General features: G+C 53.3%; 1 protein-coding gene and 2 long non-coding RNA genes across 24 annotated transcripts in view; 1 reads left to right on the top strand and 2 right to left on the bottom strand.

Annotated features, from left to right (window-relative positions):
• The window catches only part of SLC19A1 (solute carrier family 19 member 1), a 21,940-nt gene extending 16,534 nt beyond the window's left edge, over window positions 1–5,406 (bottom strand). The window contains exons 1-3 of one of the 15 annotated variants that reach the window (XM_074376816.1): window positions 4,999–5,016; window positions 1,256–1,377; window positions 491–650 (exon numbers count right to left, since the gene is read on the bottom strand). In XM_074376816.1, the coding sequence (XP_074232917.1) occupies window positions 491–502 (12 nt within the window). In that variant the 5' untranslated portion in view covers window positions 503–650; window positions 1,256–1,377; window positions 4,999–5,016. Of the gene's footprint in view, window positions 1–138; window positions 156–253; window positions 657–1,255; window positions 4,637–4,883; window positions 5,367–5,388 lie in introns of those variants that run through there. The other 14 variants (XR_012511353.1, XM_074376412.1, XM_074376659.1 and 11 more) reach the window with 14 other exon arrangements.
• On the top strand, window positions 5,405–14,155 carry LOC123611733 (uncharacterized). Of its 8 annotated transcripts, none has more exons than XR_012511409.1 (4): window positions 5,405–9,420; window positions 9,911–10,049; window positions 10,126–13,894; window positions 14,020–14,155. It is a non-coding gene; the product is annotated as an uncharacterized LOC123611733 (long non-coding RNA). The 8 variants fall into 8 exon arrangements; XR_012511434.1 differs by having other exon boundaries at window positions 10,126–13,915; XR_012511440.1 differs by having other exon boundaries at window positions 5,405–5,745; window positions 9,974–10,049; window positions 10,126–14,155.
• On the bottom strand, window positions 14,146–20,154 carry LOC141579643 (uncharacterized). The gene is made up of 2 exons (XR_012511458.1): window positions 16,241–20,154; window positions 14,146–14,937 (listed from the first exon to the last, which is right to left on the bottom strand). It is a non-coding gene; the product is annotated as an uncharacterized LOC141579643 (long non-coding RNA).

Below are 20,154 nucleotides of genomic sequence, written 5' to 3'. Positions count from 1 at the left end.
CGCTGAAAGCTCCCCACCCACCGCCCGCCCTGTCATTCAATCTGGATCCAACATGCCAGAGGGCGAGAGGGCCCCCAGGCCCCAGACCCGTTCCCAGCCCGGGGCTTTTAACAGTCCAGGTGCCAGGTCCACACAGACCTGGCTGTCACCACCTCCAGGGGCTCCCCAGATGGCAGCCGCCAACCATGTGAGGCCAGAAAATGTTACGTTACTAAAAACCAAACACAATCGAGATCCAGTTCCTTGGCAACACCTGACTCATTTCAAGTGCTCACAGCAGGGGCGAGGCTGCGGGGCTGCGCACACTGCCCTCCCCAGGTCTGTCAGCCTGCTCCGGTGCCCGGGGTCCCCGCGTCAGTGCCACAGCACAGGGCGCGTCCAAGTGCCGGACGCAGCAGCTGGAGAAGCCGTCGCCCCCGGGAAGGCCCAGAGGATGCGGCAGGAAGGGGCCCTGCGGGGACGCCTGGTGGGCACACTCCTGGTCACAGACCCGGGTCAGCATTGGGGGCGGAGGCCTCCCAGGTCCACAGATGGAGAGCGAGACTTCACGCCAGCGTCTGACGACTTCAACACAGGCCCGGGCCTCAGTACAGGGAACTATGGTCAGATGAGCAGGACCGCTTCCTCCTTCTGCACTCCCGTGTCTATTTCTATGACTCAGGGAAAACGGGTGTGGGGGGTTAACAACAGGAAAACCCAAGAAGCCGGGGCTGGTGGGTTTGTCCCTGAGGCTACAAGGAGGGGCAGGGTAGGCGTGAGGGGGCAACGGTGGCCCAGGAGTTACAGGGTCCTAGGACAGCCCCTGAGTCCTCACGGGCCAAGTGAAGCACCAGCCAGGTAGGGGCTGGAACCCGCCTCCCCCCGCACCCCCGGAGGGCACACAGGCCAAGCGGCTCCAGCAGAGACTCGGAAGTTTGCTTTCCTTGGCCTGTGTTTCTGAGCCCCTGGGAGCTTCAGAGACGGCTGGAGGGGCGTGGCCTCAGAGAAGGGTGCATACACGCCCCGCCCACCGTTCCAACCCCAGGACCCCCCCACGTTCACCCTGTGCTCCCAGGTGTGCTGCTCTCTGGACGCCGGGAAACCCGCACTCACCAGCTGAGCACCCAGCACTCGGCTTGGGGTGAACAGCCAAGAACTTACCAAGCCCAGGGTCCCCAGGAGGGGGTCCCACCCTCCCTGTCCCCCAGGGGCCCAGGGGTCCCCTGCACTTGGCCCTGAAAGGTATCATCTCTGGGGCGATGGGAACTTCCCCTACCTGGTGCCCCCGAATCCCGGGGCAGCGGGAGCAGTCCCAGAGCCCAGGGCCAGGCAAGCACACTGCCATCTTCATTGCTACGTCCTGGACTCTGACGGCTCCTGAACCCTGAGGCGGTGCTTCTGAGACAACAGTGACAGCCTATCAGAAGCTTGTCTGAAGGTCTGGGGCACAGCCTGGGCGGACAGACTCTGCGCCCCAGCACGGCCCCAGGCACGCCCACACAGGCTGCCTCGGGCCTCCCGGCTGCTCAGTGATAGGCGCTCCACCTACTGGTATCTCCGGCCAGCACGCAGCCTGCCCCCACCAAGGCTCAGACGGGCCCCAGGATCCCCCAGGGTCACCACCATGCAGTGGAGACCACCTCACTCCCCAGAAGCACGGATACGCAAGGAACCACCCCGGGCGAGGGCCAGGGAGCCCCGTACCAGCCGAGGAGCTCTGTAGTGTCTGCAGACGCCCAGGGAGCCAGGCAGGAGGTGGGGCTTCCCCTGGGGCACCCAAAGCCGGCTCCTCAGGTCAGCCTGCAAGCTGCACTCCCTCCCTCCCAGCCCATCTCAGGGCCAACCCCATCAAGCGCTGGACCTCACAGGCTGTCTGTCCAGTCCCATCCCTGCAACCTGACCATAAAGTGCTCAGTATAGGAGCTCCCCACCTTCCTCCTGAGTCACAAGACAGCTGGAAGGAAGGAGGGTGCCCCCACCCCCAGCCTCCTGGCCGCCTCTGCTCTTGGATCACAGGATGCGAAGGGCCGAGGGCTCACCCAGGGCTCACGTGCACACGGGTCTCGCCTCTGGGCTGCAGCCTATTGGCTGGCGAGTCTCCCAGGCAGGCACACGTGGGGAGCCCTCCACCCGCCATCTCTGTAAATGTTTGCTCAAGGAACCGCTGCCTCAGGATGGGCTCCAGGCAGAGGTCTCTGCAGGGAGGCAGCTCCCCCCAAGCCCTCAGGGGCAGGCACACCCACCAGGTGCATCGACTGCACCAGGAGGGACTGAAGCTCCCTCGGCTTCTTTCTCCCTCAGCCCGGCTGCCAGGGACCCACCCTCCAAGGATGTGAGTGGAGATGCCCGCCCTGGTCAAAGGCAGCTGCCTGTCCTAGAGAACTTAGAGCTCCGTGTCCAGCCCAGTGACCCCCAGAGCCTCATCCTGCCCGGTGCCGGGGGGCAGAACAGCAGGGCGGACGCTGAGAAGCACGGAAGGGGCCAGGCCCTCGAGGGGCTCCCTGCAGAAATGGCCCCTTTCATTCATTCCTGCTTCAAGTTTTTCCTGAGTGTTGTTTAAAAAAACCCTGTCCCTTCCACCCACAGGAGGCCCTCCTCTAAACTCAGGGGTGGGGTGGGGGCAGGGTCACGGTCCTAGGTCTCCCTCACCAGCTCCACCTGGCTCCCCGCCGATGAGGCCCCACTGCAGGGGCACCTGAGGCAGACCCCGGTCACCCTCACGGGCTGAAAAGCCACCACCAGGCACCACATAAGAGAGAACAGTGGGGCTGGAGTGGCTGGCACTGTGGCCACAGCAGCGCCACCACGTAAAGCTGGGAGCGATGGCATTTATTTGAACTAAAGAGACACCCCAGGGACAGGAGGCTCGGGCCACTTCGGGACATGCGGGCGTTTCTCCCACGCGTCACCCACACTTGGCTCGGCATCGCTGCACGCGCTTTCCAAAACTTCTAAAACAGGTCGGGGGCAGCCAGCTTGTGTGCCCACGGGCTGGACAACAGGGTCACGGGGAGGGGCTCAGCCCCATCCCAGTAGCACGGGCTGCCACCCAGAAACGGCAGGGCTTGTTCACCCTGCACCACCAGGAGGAAAGGCCACAAGTGTGGGGACCTGGGGTGGGACGACGGGGGTGCAGAGAAAGGGCAGACGCAGAAGCCGGGGTCTCCGCCCGCATTCCAGGTGGCGACTGTTGGCCTCCGGAATCATCTCTCTGTTCATTCATTTGCCTCACGTGAGGTGAGTGTAGTGACAGCTCTGCAGGCGAGGTGGTCAGCGACCAGAGCCAGGACTAAAGTCCGCTTCCACACATGCTGCCCGGGAAGGGGAGGTGGAGGCACCCAGCCAGGTGCTCACCGCCGCAGAAACAGCACAGGGGGCGAGTGAGGTGCCCGAGCTCAGGAGCATCAGGCGGCAGGGCAGGCTGGACCCCAAGTGTCCTGACCACAGCCCAGCCCTGTGCTCCTTCAAGCCTCTTCAGGGCAACCGACGGAAGTACCGCTGGCCAGCCAGGAGGGTCAAGGGGAGGACAAGGACCATCAGGAGAAAGTTCCGACAGTTAACCTCCGGCCGCTTCAGATCACCCCCCCCCCCGCACCTGCCCTGGGGGGAGCACCAGCTGTGCCCCTGGCCCTGCCCCCCAGCACGGGGGAAGGCTTGAGGCCCAAGATCAAAAGAAAAGCAAACACCATCTCTCTCATTAGGTGCTTTTAAGCAGCTACCTCTCTCTTAGGTTAACATTGCTAGTAAGAAAGAGAAAAGCCTTAAGCCCCGCCTGCCCAGATCAGATAACAAAGTTCTGTGTTCCAAAGAGTAAACTAAAATCCTCCGGGCAGGACTGCTCTGGACACCCAACCCACAGGTTTAAAGCATCCTGGAGGTGTTGGTCATGTCTGCCCAGCACAGGTAACTCTAATACTTGGGGTTATTAAACCCACCAGAGCCCCCTCTGAAAGTAAGGATGTGACAACACAAGATGACGCAGAGGCTGAGTGACACAGTCCATCAGGGTGAGGTAGGGGGAGATGCCACCAGGGACCCCTGGGGTCTGGGCACCTGGATCCCACACCTGCAGAGGGAGGGGGTCCTGCTGATTTCATGGGGCTGCAGGAGAGCCCTCCAGTCTCCCGTAGGAGGGGGCACCTGGTCACTGCTTAGCAGGGCGCCCAGCAGGTAGCGCCGACGACTATCTGACTGCACTTTGGGCAGCCTGCAAAACAGCTTCTAGATGCATCTGCATGTTCTTCTGAGCCGGCCCAGATCCTAACTCGGATCCTAAGACCTGAGAGTGGGGCCGACACGGTGAGGAATTCCACAAACACACACACACACACACACACACACACACAGGTGTGTGCCTGGTCACCCCCTGGACTCTCCAGGTCAAGCACTTCAGACAGGACTTGGGGAACAGTTCTCCGGGGGTAGAGTGTAAGTGTCCCACTGCCCTGGACAACCTCCAGCGCTTGGCTCCAACCACCCAAGGGCTGCTCCAAGGGGAAGTTGTTGACACCTACAGACTCTGGGCGCAGGAAACAACGAGTTGGCTGGAGACCAGAAGCGCAGTAGGGACTTCTGCACGTGCGCAAGGACCAAAGGTGACAGAAGCTCGGAGCAGGCGCCAGGGTTCCCACTCAGCACGAGACAGCGCGTGGGACTCACGGCCCCTGCACGCACCGCCCGCGCCCTGCGCCCACCCCGGCACAGGAGCCCACGCACCCCGCGCTCCTCCAGGACCCCAGAGCTCTCCGCGCCTGCGCCACTGCGACCACCCCAGGCCCCGCAGCCCCTGGCTTGCACCTCCGCGCCCACCCCAGCACCAGGAGTCCATGCACCCCGCGCTTTCCCGGGCCTGGCAGCCCCCGCCCGCGCCTCCGCGCCCACCCCGGCTCTCAGAGCCCACGCACCCTGCGTTCCTCCGGGGCCCCAAAGCTCCCGTGCGCCCCGCCCTCCCCCCGCGCTCCCTTCCGCCCTTGGCCCGCGCGTCCCTGCGCTCTTCAGAGACCCCCGCAGCCCGAATACTTGTGCGCTCCCGGCCTCCTCCGCTGGGTGCACGAGGGGACCACAGTGCCCACAATGCCCCGCGCCGCTCGCTTCCGGGAGGCAGGGGGAGGGGGCTCACCTGGTCCCTCCCCCGCCACGCGTCACCGCGGACGCCGCTCAGGATCTCGGACACGCTCTGCACGGTTGACCCCGCGATCGGCATCGGACCGGCGCAGCAGCCCGCGCGCTCGCCCTGCGCCCCAGCGACTCCGCACTCAGCCCCTACTCCAGCCCACCCCGTCGCCGCCCCCTGGTCACACGCCCCTGCTCGGGGCGCCTGCCACTCCCGGAGCGTCCAAGGTCCCGGCCGCAGCCCTCACCGCACCGCGCAGCTCCCTCCCGGTCTCCTCGCCCTCCTCTCGTGCCTACCCACGCAGCGCCGGGCCCTGGTCGCTGGTCACAGCTCTGCCTTGTGCTGGAGGCCTCCCGGACCAGACCTGGACAGAGGCACCCCGGAGCTGTGACCGCCCCTTTGGACCAGTGCCGGCCCCCTGACTTCTGTGCAGCCTGACGCCCTGCCGTCCTGAGCAAGAAGTTCGTGTACTTTTTCTTTTAGGTTCATTTAGAGCCATGCCTTCCCTAGCCAGCCGCAAACTCAAGCCAGGAACATTGGTCACTGCGCCAGGCAGGACAGAAGTCCCCCTGCCGCCACGCAGCTGCCTCTGCGGGTCACCCTGACCCATATTTGGTCGGGTGTTTGCCTCGGAATTCTATCGGCTCCCGGAGGTGTGTAACACATTAGATCATGTGGGGCTCCAGCAAGACACGGAGGGGCTCGGCTTCTGGAGGGAGGCAGGTTAAGTCAGTGAGGGGTCTGCCCACTGCTACCTAGGCGGGCCTGCCAGCGTCCAGCTCTGGGGCCCCCCTCCTTCTAGGAGGAGAACTTTGAGAGAGGCTCCTCCTGGGGGGTCAACGGTGCCCAGTCTTCCACAGGGGCTCCTCCCAAGCTTCAGGAGGTGGAAGGTGGACTCATCCAGGCTTCTGGCTCCTGCCCAGGCCCCTCCAGCTCTGCCAGGACACAGTGGCCAAGGGACAGCGTTTGGGGGTGGCCTTGAGCTGTGCTGAGGAGTGGGTGGAGAAGCAAGGAGCTGATTCCTCAATAGCAAAATGCCCAATAGTGAGGGGGAGGGGGAACAGGAGCCCAGGTGACTTCTGCTGAGTGAGATCAGGGAGGAGGGAGGGCTAGAGACTGAGAGACAGAGATGGGGGTAGGGGGAAGGGCCAGGCCAGGCCAGGCCCGTGCTCAGTGCTGGAGGGACGTGCTCAGTGCTGGAGGGACGCAGGGCCATGAACCCGCCCAGCACACCCTGGCCACCCCAGTGTCAGGACCCCTCGGGGAGTCTATGGCCTGTGGCTTGGAAGGCAAGTGGGATGGACCATGCCTTCCCCAACCCCCTCCCCGCCCAGGCCTCCACCACGGTGCTGTCCATCACCTCTGGAAGCAAAGCTGAGACCAGATGCCAACACACATAGACACACGCACACATGAACACACACCAGTGCCAGAGGCACCCCAACAAGCACCTTCCAGGAAGATTCCCCCAGAGGCACCCAAGGACGTGTCTGCCCCAGGGTCAGGCCAGGGATCTGGGCTCTGACCCTGAGGCACTGGTCTGCGGGGATGGAGAGGCCCCAAGGGTCATGCGTCCTGCACATCCATTCGTCTTTCACAAAAAATCCGTGCTAGCATCTCTGGTACCTGAAGACTCGGATGAGGGTATCAGAAGGACTGAGGCGACTTCACAGGAAGAGAGAAGTGAGGGTCAGGACACCTCCAGGGCCCTGGTGGGGGTGGGATGGATGGATGCCTGGGTGCCCTCACCTCCACCCCAGGGTCACGGAGCCTCTGTTGGTGTTGGGGTTGTGTCAGGACAGGAGCAGACAGGGTGAGACTTGCCGGGAGCAGAGGTCTTTTTGGAAGGTGCACGTGACCAGGGGCGGGTCACCACCACTTGACTCCAGCCAGAGGATGACAGGCGATAACCTGGTTGGAGGTTGTGCGCTGAGGCGGGACTTGCCTGTGCACTCCTGCCTCTCACTCAGACATGGCCTGGTGGAGAAGTTCTGAGAGTGACACCGTCTTGTGCAGAAATACAGAAACACGCAAGGAAAATGTGGCCACAGCAGCCTCGGAGGGGAGATGACATAGATCGTACATAGTGAGCATATAGAAGACTTAAATCCCACTGTGAACGACTTTGATTTTATTTTTTATATGAACTGCAGAACGCATAGATAGAAGACATTTTTTTCTAAAGTCCCATAGAAACGTTTAAAAGATGACCCAAGGTAAAGTGCAAATCAAAGCTCAAATGGATTTCAAAAAAATGAAAAATCACTTAGGCCACCTTCTCAGGTCTTAACTCCATAAAACTAAGTATTAACGATACAAAAAAGTGCAGCCCACCCTGACTGGATAAACAATTTCAGTGGTTCTTCCAAATGAGTCATGGGGTCAAAGAGCAAGTCAAGCTCGCCTCGGTGACACCCACCACCCTCAGACAAAGCGCCCCAGGAGCATTCCTGTTAAATGATGTTTATCATGTCCTGGTTTTGCTGTTGAAAGAAACCCAACAGTTAACTCAGAAACCAGAACCTAAAAGAAAACGAACAAAAGAAAGTAGGATGAAATAAATGAGGAGAAAAGCAGAAATTTACTAATTGGAAAGCAAGTAAATTTTGATTTTTTTAAAATCGAAACTATAATTCCTCAAAAAATTAAAATCACATGGCACTGGTCAATTTGACCAAAAACAGTAAAAACGAATGTCCTGGAGGACGGTCTCTGAGCGCAGCCCCCGCGCCTGCGCAGGACCACTGACAGAGACCACGTGGTGGGGGGGGGAACCCACGTCCTGAGGGAGGGGGGCACCTGCAGGGAGCCCAGGCTGCCCCCACCTGGAGCTCCTACCCTCTGCCCGACGTCAGCCTCTTCATTTACTGCAGTTCTGCTCCCCTCTGTTTTATGGAAATTGGCAAATAGAAGTTTAAGTTCATTTCTAAGACTAAGACAAAACCAAGGAAACGCCAAGAAGAGCCCTTCATGAGTCACTCTGCCCGGCAGTGGTGTCAGGAGGGGTCCGGCGCGTGGCACACGGGGGCGCCGGCGAGGACCACTGCTGCCGCCCAGGAGGGGCCCCCAGAGCCAGGTCCCACGGGGCCGCGTGGGGCACACGGAGGTGGGAGGCGCCCTGCCTCCAGTGAGGAGGCCCCACACCGGGGAGGAAGCAGGAGGAGGATTCAGAGGACTAGAGGACGCGGACGGAAAGCTGGGGAGACCAGGCCCGGGAGGATGGGGAGGAGGGGCAGGAGGGTCCGGGATGCGCACCGGTCGACCCGAGTCCTGGAGAGAGACAGACCCCGAAGTGCAAGGAGGGATCCGGGGGTCTGTAGCCTGGGCGGCGGCCCCTGCGGCTGAGGAGGGGGCCGGGGTTCTCCAGGAGGTACGTGTGAGGTCACGTGGAGGCTGCGTGGCCGCGAGTGCGCCTCAGCCCAGAGCACGCCTGACCCTCCCCGAAGGCGCCTCGCGGCTCTGGGGCACTGCGCGGTCCTGCGACCGAGGCCCGGGCCGGCGCCCCGTCCCCCTCGCCCCTCCCCACCTCCACGGCCCCTCCCTGCCCCAGCCTCTTGCCCCCTCGAAGCCCCGACTCACGGCCGTTTCCCCCGATGCCTGTTTCCCCGTCTCCACAGGCTGGGCCTGGACCCCCAGGAGCTGGGGGGAGACGGGTCCCCGGCCTTGCACCCTCTCCGGGCAGTGCGGGCTTCCAGCAGGAGGCTCCGGGAGGGGCAGCCCACCCGCGGCAGGTCGCACCGCGGGCAGGGCCGCGCGCAGCGGCCCGACGGCACGGCCCCCGCCCTACACCCGCCCAGGCGCCGCGCCTCCGCCCACCGAGCGCCCCCTCCCCGTGCCGCCCGGTCCCCACCCCCGCGGCCGGAAGCCCGAGCGCGGCCCTGGGGCAGAGCTGTGAGGGCAGCGAGGCCCCCGCGGGGTCGGGGCAGGGCCCCGCCCTCGGCAGTTCTTTCGTTGCTGTTCTGAGTGGTTTTCACTGTGCGGATGCGCCGCCTGTGTTTATCCTTCGTTCCTTGACGGACGTTTGGGTGGTTGCCAGTTTTAAGGACTGTAGCTAAAAATACGCTGCAGACATCTGCGCGGGAGTCTTCTTGGGAACGTTGCGTTTTCCCCTCTTGTGAGTGGATGCCTGCGCGTGGACTGGGGGCCTTGTCGTGGGAGTACGTTTAACCTGGCGAGAGCCTGCCCGGCGGCGCCGCCCGCCTCACACGCTTGTGGACACAGTGCGGTCAGCTCTTCACCTGGCCTTTGCAGTGGGCGTGATGTGGCGCCTCTTCCCTCGACGGCAAACCTGTGATGTGGCGCGTATTCCAACCTGCCGGCTAGTCTTTGTAGGTTGTGTTCAGTGTCTGTTCAAATCGGTTGCACGTTTAAAACCTGAGTATTTGTCTTCTCTTCAGTGAATTGCAGGGCTTCCTAAGTATTCTGGATGCGAGCCGGCTGCTAGATACATGGAATGTTGTTACTAATGTTCGCCCCCAGGCGCGCCTTGTCTTCTCGTTTGCTTAATGGTGTCTTTTAAAGAGCAGATTTGGAGGGGGCGGGTATAGCTCGGTGGTAGAGTGCACGCCCAGCACGTACGAGGTCCCAGGTCCAGCCCCCAGTACCTTCACCAAAAGTAAAAAATAAACCTAATTACCTCCACCCTAAAAAATTAAAATAAGAATTAAATTAGAAAAATAACGAGTAGAGCGTTTAATTTTGGTTAAGTCCAGTCTATCCGTTTTTTCTGCCCTGAATATTGCTTGCTGTATCCTGAGAAATATGTGCCCATCCCGAGTCTGGGGAAATTTTCTGCTGCAATGTTTTCATCCCTAACAGCGCTGACCAGCAGACGTCTCTGATGACAGAGACGACGGGCCGTGTCTCTATCCTGTCCAACAGGCAGCCACCAGCTGCAGGTGAGCATGAGAAGTGTGGCTCAGAACAGACTGTTCACTTCACTTCAATTAATTTAAATGTAAGTATATGTAACTAATGGCTCCCCAAATGGACAACACAGATCTAGACGTTTTACGGATTTAACTTTTAAACAGGTTTGTCAGCTGGAAGAGAAAAGCACGATGTGCGAGTCCTGAGTTCAGCTTCACGTGCGGACGCGCTGAGGACTGCAGGCCCGGAGACAGCCTCCCAGGAGCTCTGGGCAAGCACTCCGCAGAGGTGAAGGGCGGACGCCAGTGTGTGTGTGTGGTTTTGGTGAAGAGGGTCTGTGCAGTCAAGCATGTGTCTCCGTAGAAGGTCACCCGGAGCAGGTGTCTCTGTTAATGGTTTTAGTGCCTTTCTGGGTATGACAAGATGCAAGAAGTTGGGTTCATAAAATTTTCTCTTGAAGTATTTATCTGCAGTCCTGTCCTTCCAGTTTTCCCAGAGCACAGAGTGCCTCACGCCAGATCTCCGCCCTGACCTCCTGTCAGGTGTGTTAAAGGTCACTGACCGCTGGGTCCAGTGACTTCATTCTTGTAGAACCAGATGGTGAGTGGCTTTTTGGCTGCCAAGCGCATCGCCTGTTTCTAATGCGTGTTTGTGAGTGTGGATGCCCTGTGGGTACCCAGCTGTTCTTGCACAATTGGTCCAAAGACTGTTCTTTCTCGAACTGAATTATGTGGACACCTCTGTTGAACATCAGTTATCTACGTACACGTGGTCTTTTCCTGGACTTATTTGTCGCCTTTGATTTCCCGTGTGTATGGCCTTCCCACCTCCCACTTAGCTTTTCTTTCTCAAAACTGATTTCCTGTTGAATGTCTCTTACCTTTCTATATAGATTTTGAATCAGCTTCTCAATTTCTACAAACTAGAAAGCCCACTGAGATTTTGATTTTGAGATCAACTTTGAGAATTTTCACCCTAGCAATGAGCTTTCCAATCTGTGAATGTGGTATATCTTTATTTACCCCTTTCTTGAGATAATCTTTGATTCCTCCCAGCAGTGCTTTGTGGTTTCCAGTGTAGAGAACATGCAAATTTTCATTAAATTACTTCTTAGATATTTTATGACTTTACTGTTACTGGAAGTGGGTGTTTTAAAATTTTTATTTCCCAATTATTTGTTGCTAGTATGTAGAAGCACAGTTTATTTTTGTATGAACTTGGTGTCCTGGAACCTTGCGAAGTTCACTTATTAGTTCTAGTGTTTGGGGGTCGATTTTTTTAGAACTTTCTGTGCTCACAATTGTGCTTCTGTGAGTAGAATCTTTCACGTCTTCCAGGTGACCTGAGCTGGGAAGCGAGGGTGGGGGGCTCGCTCTCCCCTCTCCCGTCTCCCCAGATCTTTGGGACTCACTGCCCCCCCATCCACCTGCCAGAAGAGCTTGTGGGGGAGGTGGTGAGGGCAGGACAGCCCTCTGCTGCTCCCTCACTATTTTCAAAGCATCCTAGCCCTCGGGAAGGAGAGGGCTACTACTCGGGGCCCCTGGCAAGACCCAGCCACCACCTCTGCAGAGCTGGGGGAGCAGGCTCAGCCAGAGGAGGCAGGGTGTGTCGGGTGTGCCGGCAAGCGGGTCGAGAGGAGGAAGGAGGCCCTTCTCAGAGCAGAGGGTAAACAAGCATGAACTGCTAACAAAGACCCTGCCGCTCACTTGGGTAAATCGCACCTCCACAAAGTTGAAGAGAAGAACAGGGCTGTGCTCTTTAGAAAGCAAGCTGGAGACGCTCAGCGGGACCTCAACTGGGCTACAAAGCTGCAGGGAGACACCACGGGGCCCCGGAAACCACATCCCGGACATGTGCGTGGGAACTGCTGTGTCTGGGAAACGCGGAGAGCAAACTGGATCACAGGATCACGTGCCGCCGCTCTGTTCAAGCCTGTGTGTGCGTGGTGCGTGTGCGCACGGGCACGTGAGTGTGAGTGTGTAAAGAAATTGAAAGAGCTTGCCATCTCAGGTCCAGCCCGTGCACACTCTCAGGTCAGTAGAGCTCCCTCCCCCTCCCCTCCCCTCCCCGTCCCCGCCCCTCCCTCTCCCCTCCCCCTCTGGCCCTCCCTCTGCTCCCAGGTGCCTGCTTTCCTATCTCTCACCTGTTGATTTGCATGTGTGTCACTTGTTGGTCCCCCCACCTCAGCCCCGCTTCAGCCCCAGGAGCACAGGGACTGTCCCTTTACCAGGTCCCAGGACCAGGACCAGAAGAGGGAGGCACATGGAAAAATTGAGCAGGTGCTGCTCCAAGGCCAGGCCCTCAGGTGAGGGTGTCTCTGGTCGTTCTTGTCCTGAGTCATGCTCCTAGCTTCTCTGCTCAGTAAACAAGGAACCATACAGACACCTTGGAAAGAGCCTCAGGCTGGCCGGGCGAGCGGCTGGCTGGCCACTGGGGGGCAGTGTGGCTCTGCCTGCAGCTGTGTGATGCGTGGCCCGGGGACGCCGCCGAGGGGACTCCTGGGGTCCAGGCTGGCACCGCTGCCCAAGGAGTGCACGTCTGGGGAGTTTGGGCCAGGGCCAGCAGGCAGCCTCCGCTTGCTCAGGCTTGGGACCGCCTGAGGATCCTGGGTTGGGGGCAGGCAAGTCACCCTCCCCACCAGGACAGGGGCCTGGCCCAGAGCAGCCCCAGGCCGTTCCTGACCTCCTCCCCTCAGCTGAGCCCTGCTGGTCCCAACTGCTGTCCCCTGCCAGCCAGGCCTGGGCTGAGCACGCCCCCCTCAGGGCTGCCTGACCTGACACAGGGCCTGCCTGCCCTGTTCCTGCCCCAGGAGAGAGCAGGACAGTTCCCAACGTGTCCACTGCTTTGCTTACTTTGGCACAAGACTTAGGGCAAGAGACGTGCTTTTTCTCCCAGCAAAACTGAGTGAACGGATTCTCCCACGTTCTAAACATGCGCATTCACAACTGATACAGGAAAAATGGATGTGGGGTGAGGAGGGCCGTGTCCCAGGTCTCGGTGGAGCCCTGGGACACGCCCCGCCGAGTGTGGGTCCTTGGCTTCACGTAGGAAAGAATTCAAGGAGGAGCCACAGGTGAGTAAAGGTAGGTGTATTCGGAGAGACACACCCCCCCTCCAGACAGAGTGCAGGCTGTGTCCGAAGGCAAGCGCGCGGCCTCGCGCTGCGGGGCGGGTGCTCAGGGCAGCTGAAGGCAGGCGCACAGCCCGCACAGAGCGCGGGCGTGCTCTGAAGACCAGGGAGCGAGAGAGGTGGTGAGGCGTGGTGTTGCCAGTTCTCATGGGCTCGGTAGCTTCACGCGCCAGCAAGAGGGCCGACCATTCCAGCCACTCTGGGGAAGAGGCTGGGATTCCCAGCAACTGGGCCGCGCCCACTCTGACCGTTTGTGCCAGCCTCGGGGTGGCACGGCGCCCGTGGGTGTCATTTCCTGTGCCGCTGCATCACAGCGAGCAGACAGCGAAGCTCGAGTTCTGCCACAAGTCAGATCTCCTGTCGCCTTAATCCTCGAGGCCCTACTGGGGGTCGAATCTTCCACCACGTGGGTGTTAGGTGCTGTGACATTTCTTGAATGGCTGTGCCCTGCCCCCTTCCCTTCTGTCCCACAGCTTGAGTCTCCTGCCTTTGCCCCCAGGAGGAGCCAGCTCAGCCCTGGGTAAACCCTGGCTGCCTGTGACTGAGGCGGTGGAGCCTCCCTGGGGCCAGGGGGCTGATGCGGTCATCTTTACTCTTTCTATCATTACTGACAAATTGATAGATGAACATTTTTGTTAGTGTTTGGGCTTTTTTCCTACTTTTATTTTAGTTTACTTTTAACCTGTTGTCCATATTTGCAGATCCTAGCATTGTGCCTTGTTTCCATTTTCAGCGGAGAACCCGGAGTCGCACCCCGACCGCAGCCCTCCTCTTCCCCCCGGAGGCCCCGTTGTGAATTCGGGGTGTGTGCGGCTACTCCGTGGGTCTGTGTTTCCCGAACGTTGTGCCCTGTTGTTTGACCTGTTTTAAGTGTTCAGGTAAATGGCTCTGAAACTGGCTTATCTTTTCCTGCCTTTTCTGAAAGCAGAGTTGTTGAGATGGCCGCTGTCAGGACGTGACCACCAGGTGGCAGGCGGCTGCTGGCATCAGGCCCCGGTTCCACAGCTCCATGGGCAACTCTTGGCAGTGTTGACTGAAATAAACGCGCAGCCTAAAAGTTACAAGTTATGTTTTATTTGGCGGGAGGACTTGAGCCGGGGTGACAGCCTCTCAGGTGGCTCTGAAGGATGGCTCCGAAGAGGTAGGGGAGGAGCTAGGATGTACAACAAAGACCAGGTAGTTGGAACAATGAAAGATTACTTGTTATCTAAAGAGAATCAGGCATCTCAAGGTAAAGAATTTAGCGCTGTTCTATGTATGGGAGGAAGCAAACATTTGGGCTCACTGAATTCATTCCTTCGACAAGCACCTGGCTATCTAGGGCCAGTGTCCTGTCCTTTCTTATTCCGAGTCCGCTCAGAGGGCACCACTGTGAGTGGCTGCAGAGGCCGGGCTGCAGACCTGTCCCCACTGGGGGGTGGCGGCAGCCGCTGATGACTTGGTTTCAGCATTCTTTGTTTACTGATATAGTTGCAGTATTTTCACTCACGGCAGTATTTTTGTTCACAGTGCTCCCCCTTGGTCCTAAATTCGACCAATATTTTGGGAGACATTTCGTGACCAATTTTGTCCCACGGTGCTTGGAAGGCTCATTCCTCGATCAGGTGAAGAATCTGTTGACATGCCACTCAAAGTGCCAGTTTTGGATCAGGCCCTGTTGGTATTAAAAGTTCCCTGGATCACCTGTCTTACTAGTCTATTATGATCCAGGAGATGTTTTCCCCTCGTTGCTCATTCCCATACCTAGAATCACACTATTACAATTATTTTATGCAGGGCTGTAAATTTTATCTATTTCCTCAAGATGTTTAGCCATCATCAATCTTGCTGGAGGCCTGGTTACACACTGGGAAATGGAAAAGACAACAATTTTATAAAATAGACAGGATGTAAGTAATACAGTTAGTAACGTTACTGAAGTCACAAGCAAGGATTTAATAGTTGAGAAGTTACATTTTTGGGTTAATATTTTGGTTGTGTTTCTGACTGAGCTTGAGTGATCTTGTAAGAAAATTCATATTTATGGTCAGGCTCAGAGCAGGGATTATTAATTGGCTAGGTGAGGTCTCCCACCTTGTAATGTCAATAGTGGCGTAAACAGAACTATCATTCCTTTTTAGAGTAAATTTTCTGAGGGCTCTCTAGTTAGAGACTTGGAGTAGGGAAACCCACCAAGGTAACACAGAAGAACTAGACATGGGTAATTTACCATGAACCTAACAGTTGGATTAGTTCATAATCAAAGGTGTGCGCAAACATCTAAGTAATTGGTATGCAGGCCTGGCCCGGCGTCTTGGGCCAGCTGTCTACCTCAGATGTCGTCTTCTTCCCATGCTGGCCTGGTAGCTTTTTCTTCATTTGAGCATTGTTTTAAGGTGAGCAGTGCTCTATAGGCCAGTCCACTGCAGGGGCGCTTTCTGACTGGAAACTAATCCAAAAGTCAGCTTCCTTTAGCTTTCACTGTGTATGGTCTAGTTAAGAGTACCTGGTAAAGGGTCCTTCCATTCAGGTTGGAGACAGTTCTTTAAGTCATGTCTGTTCCAGTGTGTACAGCCCCCTGGTTGCAGATCATGGGGCATCGGATCTTTACCCAAGGATAGACTATTGAGCTTCAGAAGCAAACCTAGAGTGTCCTTTTAATAATTCAATTAAACTTCGCAGCAATGTAACATTACAGCAAGGAATGATTTGGGAAGTGTCTTACTAAATATAGACCTCAATTAACAAAACTAGAATTTAATATAATTATAACCATATTCATCAGTTTACTCAGTCCCATGTAACTAATCCTTTTGTTAACAGTTTTATGAAATCAGAGTTTTCATTAGACCTTTAAAATTTCTTACCTAGTTGAGTTCAGTGCTATAAAGCATTTTGTAAAATCATCAGACTAAAACAATAACTGTCTATAAATGACAAAAGATTTAACAGCATGGTTAAACACCGTTACACTGTAATCGATAAAGAAACCTGGTCACAATAACCAGAATTATGACTAGTAACGTTATTTCAGATATACCAGGATTTTAGGGAGTCCATATAAATTCTAGAATATCTATATTAATAATATTTCTCATACAATATAACCTAGGAAGGTTTATTATTCATTTGACAATACCATGTTATTTATCATACCAAGTGAAACTTACTAGTTTAAAATCTCTCTTTGGGATGTTCCAGGGGCCCTCTGTAGCATCCCAAAGTTAGCTGGAGATCAAAAGAACTTTAACCAGAAATTGATATTCGGGAAGCTTGTTAAAAAGTTTCAAAACACGTGGTCAGATAAAGTATGGATCACTGTGAAAGAGTGCTTACTCATTAACAAGAAAATATTTCAAAGGGAAAGGCAGAACAGATCACTTAAGGGGTATGAGTAGCTTTACAATCTGTTACTGAAGGCAGATTAACATTTTAAGAAAACTTTGTCCTTTTAGCAGAGAGAAAACCAAATCTGGTCTTTTACTGGCTTACTTCTAAGATTCATTTACTTTGACCACATTTCTTCTAAACTTAGCCAGTCCCGACCATGTACAAAACTCTCCTCAGGGTTCCTCTTCCACAAGCCTTCCACAGCTTTCTATACTCATATTATTTTGTCCCTTACTTTCTCTTTCGTCTAGAAGTGACCAGCTTCAGGACAAAGTCACTATTTTCCATTAACAAAATATAATTCCTTTCCTTATATCTTCCTTTACACATTCACCTTACTTTCCTAGGATGCTGAGATGTTTCCCTTAATAGTAGAGAACATTTCAGGGTGGCGCCAAACATTTATTAATATTTTTAAACACCTTTAGTTTCTCTGTAAGAGGAAGTCAAATGTTAAGTAATATTTCAATCTTATTTTATCTGAAAGTGGCATAGCTATTTAATAAACTCCCATCACTTAACTTAATTTAGCACAACTCTAGAATTTAAAGATACCAAATACTTAGAGATTATTTTAAGCATGCATTTAAAAAATACATTTTAAAGAATTTACCCAAAAGGTCTCATCTCATTTGCATTTTAATTTACTTAGAATTTTACCACACATTATTATTATTATTATTATTATTATTATTATTATTATTATTATTATTATTATTATTATTATTATTATTTTGACAAACCTGCAACAGATATAACAGGACCTTATTTGACTTTCATTAAACCTAGGCACAGTAAGCGTATTGTACTTAATATTGATGACTCTAAATATGTCTTTACTAATTAGAACGAACTTAAACTAAACTTAATACCAAGCATTAGCTTAACATTAAATATTTTCCAGTTCATGTGAACCTGAAAGTCAATTTGGTCAGTTTTTATTTTAAAAATACTAAACTTGTAAGCTCTTATTTTTACGTCAACTATGCAGAGCTGTTTCACTTTGATTTTTTTTTTTAGCAGGAGAAATATCTCATATCTATAATGTGTACACGGACTTATATACAGACAAAAGCTAGCGATCTCGTAGCTTCACTTTAAAACTTACTTAGGAGTTAGGTGTTACAATATAAATTTACTGCTTACAAACAACAGTTGGAGCAAGCTGAATTTGCTTGCTCAAATCACTAAGGCTCACTGCTGATGAAAAAGACATTTAAGATTTCTTGACAAAGTCTGAAGGACCCTGTCAGAGTTCTGAGTTCTGAAATGCCAAAAATTTCTTTGGCCCTAAGTTGTACCTCGTTGAGCTGATTGGGCTCAGCCCTGGGTCTCAGTTTGCTGTATCTGCGTTTCTGAGCTGCAAGACAAAGACAGACGCGTCCAGTCCCCCAGAGAACTGCTCTGTCACCCAGGCCCGGCTGTATCTCCTTAACGGGCTTTTCAGTTATCAGTGAGAAGAACTCTAAACAAAGAAGGCCATGTTTTAAAACTTCAAGGTTTACTTTATCATGTCTTCAAAAGCTTGCAGGAGGCATTTAGTAAGGTCTCTTTTCCTTGAGTTGTAAGTTAAACCCAGGGTAGATCTCTTATTATTTTTTTTATTAGCCCCTGAATATTAGTTTTTAGTTTTACTTTATATTGGATGGCTCAGGCAACTCTATTGGTTTCCTTTAGTTTGTTTAAGTAACGTTTTCTGAGGGACAGATACGTGCCCAGCCTTATAATACCAGGAAGGGGAAGCGTTTTTCCACGGAAACATGTCTATCCCACAACATAGTTAAGCAAAAGAGGTTTATATAAAGCCCACTTAAATATGCCAACTTTACAAACTTTTGTCTCCATTTTATTAACTCTTATACCTTTAATTTTAATATTTATTAGGTTTAATCAATAATTCTTACTGCTAGAAGGGGTGCCAGGAGCCTTTTTCTTTTATTACTTGTCCACTTTATCTAATTTTTATATAAAAGTTTCTGGGATCCCCAAGTTTGAGCCAAAGGACTTAGGCCCTTGTCAATTTTTAATTTGAGTAATTGATTTGTTGCCCCAATCACTGATCAAGTATCTTAGTATATATATATATATATATATTTTCTAGCCCTATAAATATATACATTTTAAACTGGGGTAAATAAAGCGGACTTGTTTGAACTTTAATGTTGGGGACCAGTAGGTGATCCCTTTGGCCTTTTTTTTTTTAACTTTACGTAGTGTAGTATCAAAACCTTGTATCTAAATCCAAAAATGTCCATTTTATTTATCCCATTCAAAATAACCATCTAAAAAACATTTATCCATTTGGGATAAACCCCTTATTATTGTTAAGAAAAAACCTTTTGACATTTTTACATTTCTTTTTTCAGTTACTCAACCTAATTAACATTAATTATTCTAATGTTTTTATTAGCATCTCTAAAACCCATTGAAGAGAAAGAGAAAACACAAATGTAGCTTTCCAAACCGGTCTTTTCCCTCTTTTAAAGTAAGGTCTTAGGTTAACCATTAGATATATTTTTCCACCTTTAAACTTGATTGATTTTAATAGGTACCAATAAAACAGCTGTTTATAATGAGAGCTCTCTTAACTTTCACCAATTTAGAAGCTTTTCCACATTAAAGGATCCATCATATGGCCTTCAATTAATACATGCATAGCGATCTTAAGCCAGTAAGATGAAAAGGCTTTTCCACATGAGAGTGGGGGGTGTTGCCTAAATAAATTTCAAAAGTTTACTCCCCAAAAGGTAAAGTCCTTTGTGGCCCCAGCTGATGCAATGAAGGTCAAAATGGCAAAATGCCTGAGAATTGGTACAATCAAAGAACCGCCGAGAATCCCAATTTATTTGCTTGGCCACCACATGCACACAATACTTGTACCCTTTGCATGGCAGAGTCCAAGCCTTCCTTCAAATAAAAGGAAACACACACACACACACACACACACACACACACACACACACACACACACACAAAACACCCAGAGAAACACAGAATGTCTACATTTCAAGGACACAGGAAGAGAAATCCAGGTTCCCCACAAAGGGGCTTTTGTTTTTATAAGGTCAGATTCCAGAAAATGTTTTATCAGGCCTGGCTAGTTACTTTCAGAGTGAGGTTTTTTAAATTCCCCATTAAGGCTGTAAGTGTTGTAGGTAAATAAGCCTGGCTGGGGTATTAGCTGGAGGCTGGCAATCTGTCATTTCTTTTCTTTTTCTTTGTTTTTTTTTTTTTTTGAAAGTTCACTTCCCCGTTCTAAGGCCGGGCTGTCAGACAAACCTGCATCAGGTTTCCCGCAGGGACACCTGCACGGCACGAGGTTGCCTCCGCCACCCGAGAAGGCTGCTGCCAGCCAGGAGGAGGGTCCCATTTTTGGAGGTGAAAGGTTTCTCATAAGAGTTTTACTTTTATCCCAACGGATTTAATGGAGGTAGCCAAACTGAGGAAAGCGTTAGACCAGCCTCTTACCTAACCACTCAGTCCAGACCCCAGTGTCTTTCCACCAGCCCCACCTCGGACATCTCCTCAAGGTGGGCATTTCCTGGTATCTTTCAACCAGGCCCCACCCAGCATGTCTCCACAGGGTGGGTAATTCCCCCCAGTATCTTTCAACTCGGGGGCCAGGTACCTGGATACACCGCCAAATAAAACTCAGGATCATCAACCAATATGGGAGACCCAAGATCCAGGAGAG

Source organism: Camelus bactrianus, chromosome 1 (assembly GCF_048773025.1).
Source record: "Camelus bactrianus isolate YW-2024 breed Bactrian camel chromosome 1, ASM4877302v1, whole genome shotgun sequence".
Classification (NCBI taxonomy): domain Eukaryota; kingdom Metazoa; phylum Chordata; class Mammalia; order Artiodactyla; family Camelidae; genus Camelus; species Camelus bactrianus.
The sequence above is the reverse complement of the archived record's forward strand: the minus strand, read 5'-3'. Positions and strand labels throughout refer to the sequence as shown.